At 43.3% G+C, this 12,077-nt stretch overlaps 1 protein-coding gene and 1 pseudogene across 4 annotated transcripts in view; both read right to left on the reverse strand.

Annotated features, from left to right (window-relative positions):
• Window positions 1–12,077, reverse strand: part of DMGDH (dimethylglycine dehydrogenase) — a 114,143-nt gene that overhangs the window by 82,068 nt on the left and 19,998 nt on the right. For 3 of the 4 annotated variants that reach the window (XM_004449673.5, XM_004449675.5, XM_004449674.5), the window contains exons 1-2: window positions 10,073–10,287; window positions 75–249 (exon numbers count right to left, since the gene is read on the reverse strand). In XM_004449673.5, the coding sequence (XP_004449730.1) occupies window positions 75–249; window positions 10,073–10,188 (291 nt within the window). In that variant the 5' untranslated portion in view covers window positions 10,189–10,287. Of the gene's footprint in view, window positions 1–74; window positions 250–10,072; window positions 10,288–12,077 lie in introns of those variants that run through there. The other variant, XM_058275313.1, reaches the window with a different exon arrangement.
• On the reverse strand, window positions 2,262–4,026 carry LOC105744796 (vesicle-associated membrane protein-associated protein B-like; annotated as a pseudogene).

Consider the following 12,077-nt stretch of genomic DNA (forward strand, 5'->3'; position numbering starts at 1 on the left):
GTCAGTCACTCTAGTGTGCAATTCAGAAGGGTAACCAAAGTCTGCACATATAAATTTCGAGATGCTTTTCTTACTGCGTGCCAGGTAGATCCAGCAGTGAGCTCCGATTTCTCCAGGAGGACCACATCCTTCATCCCTGCTTTGGCCAGGTGATAAGCCAGACTCACACCAACACAGCCACCTCCGATTATCACTGTTTCTGCTCTGTCTTTCCATTTCCTTTCTTCTGACAGGGTTAGTTTTTCTTCTCTGGAAGACAATTTTTGTTTAAATGGCAACTTTGCTAGGCTATGGCGGCTATGTTTTTTGTCTTATAGGTGCTTCCCCTTACCTATTTCTATAGTAACTTAACGCCTAGTACCTGTGAGGTTTGGATGGTGCTGATTTAATAATAAAGGCAACCTGCTGGTGAGGGTGGATGGGAGAAGAATTTTGAGCCCTGTCCCATATAATGATGCTGGTCCAAATTAGCTTACTAATACAGGCAAAGAAATAAACAAGTGGCCTTTTTTTCCCCCTGAAAGACTCTAAAGAATAATTTTTCATATTTATAATCATTTTATTTCATGAATAACCATGATCATCGTAAAGTTTAGCATCTGTGTTATCTTGGATCACCTCCTCCCTCCAATGTTTATCAGGTTGAAGACAGCCAGATGGAGTAAAATACTCTTCCTCACTATGACTTTCTCTCACATTATACATGCTTCCCTTGTTATAATTATTGCCCAATAGTTACATATACTTACTTACATGACTGTCTTTCTAGCTGGATCATGAGCTTCTAAAAGGCAGAGACAATGTCTTATTCGTCATTGATCCTCTGCCCCGGCTCTCATCCAGTATGTGTGTTAAATGAATATATTTGAGAATTGTCATGGTACACTCTTGACCCTCTCTCTCTCTCTCTTTTTTCCCCTTAATTTTGGGGCTTTACTTTTTTTTCTTTTAAAAATGACACACAGTCAAACAAGATTGGATTGGTCTTTTCCACCATAAAATTAATTCACAAACTCTCAATTACTCCTTGATGGATCACTTGAGGAGCCTCGTTCACAATTCCCACCCCAGCCCACCCCAGCTGGTTCCTCTCTCTCCTACCACTCTGCTGCCTGACTCACACTTCATGACTGCAAACCAGAGCTAAACTGAGAATGGCTGGGCCAGACCAGGGACACGTGTGCTGCAAGTATGAGTGGTGGTTGAGGGGCGGTGAAAAAACAGTATTCATCTTTTTAAGATCAGTCATGTTTCTCCACTGAAGAGGGTAATGTATTAATAGACTTAATCACACCACTAAGAATTTCCCTCCCTATGATATCTGTTATTTATTTACACAGAAAAACATGCTGACTGCAATTTCCAACACTCAGCTGAGTCACACCTTCCACAGACACGTGGTGCCCAGACACCTCCAGAGAGAAAGAGGAGCTCACGGCGCTCAGCAGCAATGCCAGGATGACCCACTGGCAGCGGGTAGCCCAGGTGATATTTTAGGCCACATCATTCATTAAAATTTTGTGATGCTAAGAAAGCATGAGATGAAATGCATTAAATAAGTTCAATATGCTTTAAAGATCTCTGAATAACAGTTCCATTTCACTACATGAACCAAGAGTAATTTAGCTTGGTCCCTTTAGAGAACAAAGCATTGACTTTTTTTTCCAAAATGTTGGGTCCATCAGTTCACATATACCTCTCATTCATGACACACACATCTGATGCTGCCATGGTGCAATTCTTTTTACCTTCTGACTCTGTTCATCAATCTCAAAAAATTGATGACGTGTTCAGAACTGAAGACATGGAAAAGAAGCCTCGGGAGTGAGTGAGCAACCTGGTTGATTACTGCAACGAGGTGACAGAGCTTCCCGCCACGTGGGGCTCTGGGTCCCGAAGGCCAGCACCAACAGGCGAGGGAGAGTGTCTTGTTTTAGGAGAGGTAATCCAGCGACAGGTACCAAACCCTACCAATGCTTAAAATGACATTTACAATACACGAGTGTGGTATTAATCATTTAATAAAGATCATTCCTTTCCTCCCAGTCCTTTACTATACATTTAAAATTTCTAATAGACTGTTATATTGTTATGTTTGTGTGTGTGTGCACGCAGGAGAGGTAATTTAAAGGCAAGCCCTGTGAAATGCCATCATACATTAATTTCTTTTTACACATGGTTATGATAAATGTAAATCCCATAATATGGCAGATCCATCAATCCAATTTACCATCTGTTTTACTTTGCTAAAGATTGCCAATGCAATATACCAGAAATGGGTTGGCTTTCATAGTAGGAATTTATTACAGTAAAGGCATACAGTTCCGAGGCTGTGAATATGACCAAACCAAGACATCATCAGAGATGCTATCTCACCGAACTGCAGCTGAGGGTGACCAGGCACACGGTGGTGTCATCTAGAGAGGCTTTTTCTCGGAGTTCAGCTGCAGGCAATCAAGCCCATGGCCAGGCATAACGGGCGGCCCGCTCATCTCTGTCCTCTCCTCCCGGCCTGTCCCTGTCAGCTTCCAGCTGCTCCCTGGGCTTAGCCTCTTGGTGGCCTCACTGCTTCAGCTCTGGGCTGCTGCAGTGATTCCAGCCTTGGGCCTCTCCTTCAGCCTACGGGGGTTTCCTGTCTTTCTGCGGCTGTAAGCAATCCTGGAGTCCTCTCTCACATGGCAGGGCAGAACGGCAGCTCTCTGTCTGTCTGATTAGGACCCACCCTGGTTCCTGGATTCTAACCCAGTGCTTTAACTCAAGTGATCTAATCAAAACGCCCTTGACTGAATCTAACCAGAACGTTCTACATACAACAGGTTTACACACACAGGAATGGATTAGCTTGAAAACAATTTTCTGGGATCCACAAAAGACTCAAACCAAGGCACGATCCTTTGCCTGCAACCTCAACAAGGCGACTTTCCCTATACTCACACAAACAGTAAGGAACAAGATCACCAGAGCGAGGAGGCGGGTGCCGAGGCCCTCCTCTGTCCCGGCTGTGGCTGACGCAGGAACACACCGTTGCTCTGCACTGCCCTCCTCGTCCCGAGTCCATCTTCTTCCTGCATTGTTTGTTCTCCTCCCCTAGCCTCTGAGCTTCACCTTGCAGCCTCTCACATTCTTCCACCACTTTCTTAACTTCAATGCCATCTAAACTCAGAGATTTATTTTTTTAAAAGATTTATTTATTTCTATCCCCTTCCCCCGCACCCCACCCCGGTTGTCTGTTTTCTGTTTCTATTTGCTGCACCTTCTTTGTCTGCTTCTGATGTTGTCAACGGCACAGGAATCCGTGTTTCTTTTTGTTGTGTCATCTTGTGTCAGCTTTCCATGTGTGTGGCACCATTCCTGGGCAGGCTGCACTTTCTTTTGTGCTGGGTGGCTCTCCTTATGGAGGTGGGGTGCACTCCTTGTGCATGGGGCTCCCCTATGAAGGGGACACCCCTGCGTGGCAGGGCACTCCTTGTGTGCATCAGCACTGCGCATGGGCCAGCTCCACACGGGTCAAGGAGGCCCAAGGTTTGAACCACGGACCTCCCATGTGGTAGATGGACGCCCTAACCACTGGGCCAAGTCCACCGCCTAAACTCAGACTTAGACTCTGCCTTTGATGCAGATGTAGTTACAATTGTATTGCTTTCTACATCTTGCGCTTTATCATTTTCTGCTGGCAACACACATCTAAGTTCTGAGTCCAGTACAGCTGCCGGTTTTGCCTCTTTCCATACTGCTTCTGTATCAGAAGTGTCAGCTGGACCAAACCTGGACTGAACCATAAACTTGTGTTTATTTTTCTCATTGGGATCGTAATCGAGAGGCTGTAACATCACAGATACATTAATGGATGCTCCAGCACCAGTGATCTCACTGTTGGGCCCCGCGCAGTACCTTTGTGGCACTGTGGTCTTCACTTCAAAACATTTCGGTCTGTCGGTTGCCAAGCTTTAGGTTGGCGGTGACAGCACTGGTGAAGGGACCCCGGAACTTGTGCTCGAGTTTCAGGACTTGCTCCACTTTTGCCATGTTCCTCAGCCATGGGGCACTCTTGGCGGGAGACCCTGAGAGGTCACCTGAAGCAGGACGCGATACTGCTGAGCCTCTTTAGGTTAAAAAAAAAAAAAAGGCCTGTTGGGAACAGGCAGGAGTCACCTCTGGGGTGAGTGTGGTGGGAGGGGGTGGTCTCCACGGTGTCAGAGCAAGGGCAGAGAACAGTGGGCTTGCAGCATACCCCTCGCAGTCTCTTGACTCTCTCTTGACTATACTTTTCCTCCATGATAAGTCCCCAAAAGAACACAATTCTAGTATAGGTAGTGGTCAGTAAGGTAGGGGGATTTGTTAATTATGACCACAGTTATATTTCTGATACATACATTTCATTCACTCCTTCTTCCTTTATTCACTCATTATTTGCTAAGTTCCTGCCATCAACCAGGCACTATCCTATGCCCCAGAAATAAAATGATGAGCCAAAACAGACACTGTCTCTATTCTCTGAAGCTTATAACAGAGTGAAAGAGAGAGCTAACAATCAAATAAGAACAACTGTGAAATTACAACAAGGAAGGTTGCTATAACATATTATGTAACAGACATAAAGCAGTCCTTGAGAGAAGATATTCAGGAAAACTGCTGATTTGAGGTATGAAGGCGGAGTAAGAACTAAACAGGCAAGAGGAATGAATGAATGTTCCGTCCTGTGGGAAGAGTTATGTAGCAGGAAAGCACAAGGAGAGTCCCGGGCACTGAAAGGCCAGAGAAGCCACAGGGACCAAGCACAGTCCCACCAAAGGGCAGGCTCTTGGCTTATGGGTTTGTTGTATATGTAGAGCACACAGAACAGTAGTTACTCAATTAATGCTCTTGAATATATTAATGAATAGTATGCTTTCTTTTACCCAAATCCTGCTACTTTCTTTCTAGTCACCATCCCTTTCTTACATTAACTTCTAATTTAGAGGACCACAATAGGAATTACTAAAGAATCTGAGGAGATTACCCATATTTTATTTTGGTAACAAAAGACCCTACAAATTGCAATTTTGAGAATAAGTTTTAAACTGAGAAAAACACCAGAAAACAATTTCCCTATAATCCGTAATAATGATACTAATTATACTACATATTTTAGCAGTCATTATTTGGAAGGAGGCAATACAGTTATCTAATGAAGATAGCACTGCTAAATAGTATTAATATCTAAATTCTAATCTGTCTTCAAAGTTCACCTAGAGACTCAATTGTCTTTATTGATTTAACTGATTTGGGGGGCGACTTTATTTTAATATAATTTCAACCTTACAGAAAAGTTGTAAGAATTGTACAAGGAATTCCCATATACCCCTTATCCAGACTGATCAATTTTCTTTATCATTCTTTCTCTCATATCTAGTGCGTATTATATATATATTCCATACTCACACACACATACCATATAAGGAAATTTGCACTGGAATATTTAGAAGAAACATGATATCTGCACATTCAAAATATTCCAGCTCAAGGTTCTTAGGATATGGGCATTTTGTTATATAACCACAGAACAGTAATTTTAAAAATCAGAAAATTTAACATTATACAATATTATTAGCTAATCTACAATCCATATTCAAATTTAATCAGTTGTCCCAATAATGTCCTTTATAAATATACTTCTCAAGTCAGGGAAAACATATTGGTAGACGACCGGCAAGGTATTTGGTAGAATGCATCCCACTTCAGAGTTTGTCTTGCATTTCCTAATGATTGGACTCAGGATAAGGAGTTTTGGCAAAAATACCATTGAAGTGATACTGTGACCTTCCCAGTGAATATTGTTAGGTTCATGCAAAAAGAATTGTGGTTTCGGACCATGAATTTTAAATCACTATAACTAGGCTCAAACACATCTTTATTATTAAAATAGGAACCATCACAATCAACACATTTTTGCCAACGAAAAATAAATTTGCCTATTCCTCTAGCCTAACTCTTGGAAAGCATTTTCTGCATCCTGCTGGTTGTGGAAGCATTTTCCTTGCAAAAAGTTGTCGAGATGCTTGAAGAGGCAGTAATCGGTTGGTGAGAGGTCAGGTGAATATCGAGGAAGAGGCAAAACTTCATAGCTCAATTCATTCATCTTTTTTTTTTTTTTAAAGACTTATTTATTTATTTAATTTCCCCCCCTCCCCTGGTTGTCTGTTCTCTGTGTCTATTTGCTGCGTCTTGTTTCTTTGTCTGCTTCTGTTGTCATCAGTGGCACGGGAAGTGTGGGCGGCGCCATTCCTGGGCAGGCTGCACTTTCTTTCGTGCTGGGCTGCTCTCCTTACGGGCGCACTCCTCGCGCATGGGGCTCCCCTAGCGGGGACACCCCTGGGTGGCACGGCACTCCTTGCGAGCATCAGCACTGCGCATGGGCCAGCTCCACACGGGTTGAGGAGGTCCGGGGTTTGAACCGCGGACCTCCCATGTGGTAGACGGACGCCCTAACCACTGGGCCAAGTCCGCCGCCTCATTCATCTTTTGAAGCATTGGTTGTGTGATGTGCCATCATTCATCAGGCATTGTCGTGGAGAAGAATTGGGCCCTTTCTGTTGACCAATGCCGGCTACAGGCATTGCAGTTTTTGGTGCATCTCATCGATTTGCTCAAACTGTAAGGGCAGTAGACCACCAAACAGTGACCATTATCTTTTTTTTTGGTGCATGTTTGCCTTTGAGAAGTGCTTTGCAGCTTCTTCTTGGTCCAACACTGAGCTGGTCATCGCCAATTGTCGTATAAAATCTACTTTTCGTCACACGTCACAATCAGATCGAGAAGTGGTTGTTTGTTGCATAGAATAAGAGAAGATGACACTTCAAAACGATTTTTTTGAATTTCAGTCAGCTCATGAGGCACCCACTTATCAAGCTTTTTCACCTTTCCAATTTGCTTCAAATGCCGAACGACCATGGAATAGTCAACATTGGGTTCTTTGGCAACTTCTCGTGTAGTTTAAGAGGACTGATCAGCTTCGACGACAGCTCTCAATTGGTCGTTGTCAACCTCTGATGGCTGGTCTCTACACTACTCATCTTCAAGGCTCTCCTTTCCTTTGCAAAACTTCTTGAACCACTACTGCACTATACGTTTGTTAGCAGTTCCTGGGCCAAATACGTTGTTGATGTTGCAAGTTGTCTCTGCTAATTTACAACCCATTTTGAACTCAAATAAGAAAGTCACTCGAATTTACTTTTTGTTTAACATGATTTCCATAGCCTAAAATAAATATAAAATAAACAGCAAGTAATAAGTCATTAGCAAAAAAAACCCAAATAGCCAATGGGAATTTTTTAGCTTATAGTTTTGAGGCTAAAAGAAAGTCCAAATCAAGGCATCATCGAAGCGATGCCATCTCCCCAAAGACTGTGGCATTGTGATGCTGGCTGCCAGCGATCCTTGGACCTTAGCTTGTTACATGGAAGCCACACAGCAGCGTCTCCTGGTCTCTCCCTTCTTTTTCTGGTTCCGTTGATGTTCAGCTTCTGGCTGCTCCCTCTGTGTCTGAATTTCATTCCCTTTATAAAGGACCCCAGTAATAGGATTAAGACCCACCCTAATTAAGGTGGGCCACATCTTAAGTGAAGTAACCTCATCAATGGGTTTGTACCCACAAAAATGTATTAAGTGTACAAACATGTTTTCTGGGGTATATACAACTCCAAAACACCACAAATTCTAAATAAGATGTGGGGTAATACTATGTAAATATCCTGTTCCTCATCAAATTTTACTGAGTGGTTTTCGCATCTATTGATGATTTTCATTTTATCAGTTGCCATTTTAATGTAAGGAAGCTTTTCCTTCCCTGTTTGCATGTCTGTTTGTTTATATTAGAATGACTCATGGATCTTTATTTTATTCAATGGGTAATAATTCATTACCATCCTTCATGAATGCCAAATTTCCCCAGAGTTGACCAGGCGGTTCTTCAAATTGACATCTTTATCCTTTGGACATGCCCTGCAATTCTGTGAGTACTTTCTTACTTTCTGGTACCATAATATTTCAGTACTTTCACTTACCTGATTTTTAAATGACTTTTGTCATCTCTTTGTGTACTGTGTAAGAAATAAAACAATGCACTGATGACTACTGACTACATTGCATAGAAATCAAATTATAAATGGTCTGGGGATATCTTGTACTTCAGTTGAAACCATTATAGTGGTAACAAGCAATAACAATTTTAAAGGTTCTTTTTGCGTGTTCGAAAAGAAAGAAATATTATTTCTTTCAGCACAGTGGCAGGATGAAACAAAAAGAATAAAAGCTTAATATTAGAAAACCCAGGTTTGAGACCCCAATCCACTTGGCTAGCTATTTTAGGGATATTTAGTCAAGGGACTCAAAATTTCCTAACCTGTAGAATGGTGTTGTAAAGGCTCAATTTGGTAATATATAATAAAGCATTATTGAATGTGCACTCTTCCTTCTGCCCAGCATGCCATCATGGCTTTCAGACGATTTATAGTGTTTGTCACATATGTGGATAATTATCTTACATTCTTTTGGAAGTAGTTGGTGATGGTTGTAAATATACTGAGAATCAGATAAAGTAGAAGATATGAAAAAAGAAAAAGACAGATTGCCTATCTTCTACTAGAAATGGAAAGTTTTAAATTGCTTGAGTGCTTCTCTGCTTTCCAAAATAAAGTATCTCCTTGACAGTTTAGAATTGAATATATAGGAATATATATGTAGGAATAGCATCATTTAGATTTTGCTTTATTCAATACAGAATTGCAGCCTCCTAAATGAAGATCGCAAAATATGTTTTTGATAGGCCTGAATTATGCATTTAATTTGTCTAATTGATTTTAAACAGATTAACTCATGTGTCAACTTTCTATTTCAGTTTTCACTGGATAAAGTTATTATTGTAAAAATGTATGTGCTATTTTACAGTTTACAAAGCATTTTATATACATTCTCTTGGTTAATATTCACAACCATCCTGTGAGTTAGGCAGAGCATATATTAGTATCCCATTTAATAGAAGAGGACACTGAAACTCAGAAATATAAGGTCACATTCTGTGTAACAGATGGAGCAGGAACTTTCGCTTGATGGCTCTTATATCCCCACTACCAGGCACAAGCCTAGCACTCAGACAGCCAGTAAAATTTTGTTGAATGAAAGGATGGATGGATTGATGGTATAAAAAAACAGGTATTCTGATTCCAGAATTTCAGGCCACAGGATGTAAAATAAAAATCAAATCAACTCATAACATTGAGTGATGCTAGTAATTGGAGGTCTTACCTTACAGCCTGCAATAATCTATCAATATAAGGAAGTCAAAACATGCTCATCATTGCTCATATTTAAATAAATGCAAATTAAAACAAGGAATTCCATTCCACCTATCAGATTTAGCAAAGATAAAGACTTTTCTATTCTTGGTGTCAGTTTAAAGGTGGGAAACAGGCACACTGCTGGTGGGCACACAAATTGGTGCTACAAATGGAGGATAAGTTGGTGCTATTTTCCAATATTTAAACGGCACATAATCTTTTTCTAACAATTTTACTTTCAGAAATTGGTTTTAGAGACAGCCTCCCACAAATCTCAAAGACATCCACATTAGGTACAATAACAAACACCAGGAACAATCTAAAGGTTAATTAATATTTGATTGCTTAATTATATTGTAGACTATTGCCTGGATAGAAAACTAGGCAGCCGTAACTAGGAACAAGGCAAGCCAGTATTTGCTGATATGGAACAATGTCCAAAACATGACGATAATTGTAAAAAGCAAGGTGTGAGTAAGCCAAAGAATCCATATGCGCCGGCATCTGTCTACGCACTGACCATCTCTGTATAGACACAGAAAAGACAATCCACAGCGTGAACTGGGTTTGGGGCAGGAGGGACTTTGCACCCGGAGTCCTTTGATACTGTTCCAATTTATACCGTTTTGCATGGGAAAGAAAACACTGTTAATTCATGAAGAAAACGAGATGCTCATTTCTCCGACTTCCTCAGCCTCTCGCGTCCACCCCGCAGCCACCCGGCCGCGGGCCGCCCTGGAGACCGGGACCCGACTCACCCTTCCCGGGCGCAGACGGAGCGCAGGCGGCCAGGGGAGCGCGCGGGCTCCGCGGCCCGCAGCGCAAAGCCGCACAGCGGGAGGCCCCGCAGCCGCTGCGCGCCCGCGCCGAGCATGGCCAGGCCGAGCGCGCGGGCAGATGCTTCCAAGTGAGCTGCAGCCGGGGCACGCGGGTTCCGCCAGGCCGCCTTCGGGCCTTCCCACGGACTAGAGGCGGGCCGGCGAGGGGCGGGCTCTTGGGCAGGCGAGCCTGCGGGCCAGACGCCCGCGAAGCCGCAGCACGATGGCACTGGCGGGACACCGCGGGACCAAGGTGAGTTTCTGAGAACCGGGAAGGGACTCAGCCCTCCTCGCTAGAGGCTCCGAGTGACTCCAGTGCTAGACCCGACTCAGCTCCCAGCCCAAGCTTTGAGGCCTTGACCAAGGCTCTGTGCCTCGATTTACCCGAATTACCAGGAATGAGATACCGCCTTGGTGGGAAGACAATCATGGTTAACATTTATTGAGCCCCCTAACTACCTGCCCGACCTTGTGCAGAGTGCTTTAGGCACATCATCTCTTCTTCAGAGCCTGACCATTTTACAGGTAAGGAAATTGAGGCTAGAGAGTCAGCCTGAGTCAGCGCAGGGTCGTCGATCTGGTCCAGCACAGAGTGGTGATTTGAAGTTTAGCCCTTGAACTCCAGAGTCTGCCCTCATGTGCTCTACCCTCGGCCGACCCTCACGACAGCAAATCGGGTTTATTAGGTCCCAGAGCTTGTGAGAGTTTCCTGCACGTTTTGGAAAGGGCTGTAGCCTGGTTCTGTGGACTGTCCAAAAACCAGTCCGGGATCCAGTCACACCCAGAGCCGCCGGGAGGGGTGAGATGCACAGGGTCCTCTCTGCCTCCTCTCATGCGGCAGCCCGAAGCTCCCAGACCCCTGCAGCCGCCCGTGTCCTTCTGTCCTCCCGCTTGGCCAACTCTTGAATTTGGATGTGGGACATCCCCAGTATCCTTCAAAGCAACCCATCTGCACCCCTCCCAAATTCAGAATATGGGGGTGGGGGGTTAGAGACGTGGAAATGTACACCACCGATTTATTTATACTAAAACAGCAGCAACAACCAGGATGCCCGACAATAGGAGGTTCACTCAAATAAAGGTTCATCCTCTTAAGTTATTAGATACCCAATTAAAAATCTAAGTACAGGACAGGCAGGGTGCTTTGGCAATTCGTTACCAACAGAGATACAATATTACATAAGAGGCTGAACCCAACTGTGTAAAATAATTATATAAACACTGTAAAAAAGGATAATAGTTACATAAGATGTGGAATGTTGATTTTAAAAGTCATGCCTTTGGGACACGGATTTGGCCCAATGGATAGGGCGTCCGCCTAGCACATGGGCAGTCCATGGTTCAAACCCCAGGCCTCGTTGACCCACGCAGTCCATGCGCAGGGCTGATGCGGGCAAGAAGTACCATGTCACACAGGGGTGTCCCCCAGGTAGGGGAGCCCCAGCGCAAAAAAAAGTGCAGCCTGCCCAAGAGTGGCACTGCATACACAGAGAGCTGATACAGCAAGATAACGCAACAAAGAGAGACACAGATTCCCGGTGCCACTGATAAGAATAGAAGTGCTCACAGAAGAACACACAGCAAACGGACAGAGAGCAGACAACTGGGGGACAGGGGGAAGGGAGAGAAATAAATGAAAAATAAATCTTAAAAAATAATAATAATAAAAGACATGCTTTTGGATATCTTCCTGATTATAAAAGTAAAATATGGACACTGGAGAAAATGAAGATACTAAAAGGCTAAAGAAGCATAGAACATTCTGGTGATTTATTTCTCTAAGCTTTTTATAATGCTTTCTTCACTTTTACAGCTCTTTTTCTTTTAAAAGTTTTAAAAACAAGCAGTCCTGCTCTCTGCCTAGAGGAGCCTACACCAAATCTTGGTGTCTATTTCTATCTTTCTCTCCCATTTCTCAGTAAACTCTGTTCTTTCCCCATGTCGC

The sequence above is a fragment of the Dasypus novemcinctus genome, chromosome 2 (genome assembly GCF_030445035.2).
Source record: "Dasypus novemcinctus isolate mDasNov1 chromosome 2, mDasNov1.1.hap2, whole genome shotgun sequence".
Lineage (NCBI taxonomy): Eukaryota > Metazoa > Chordata > Mammalia > Cingulata > Dasypodidae > Dasypus > Dasypus novemcinctus.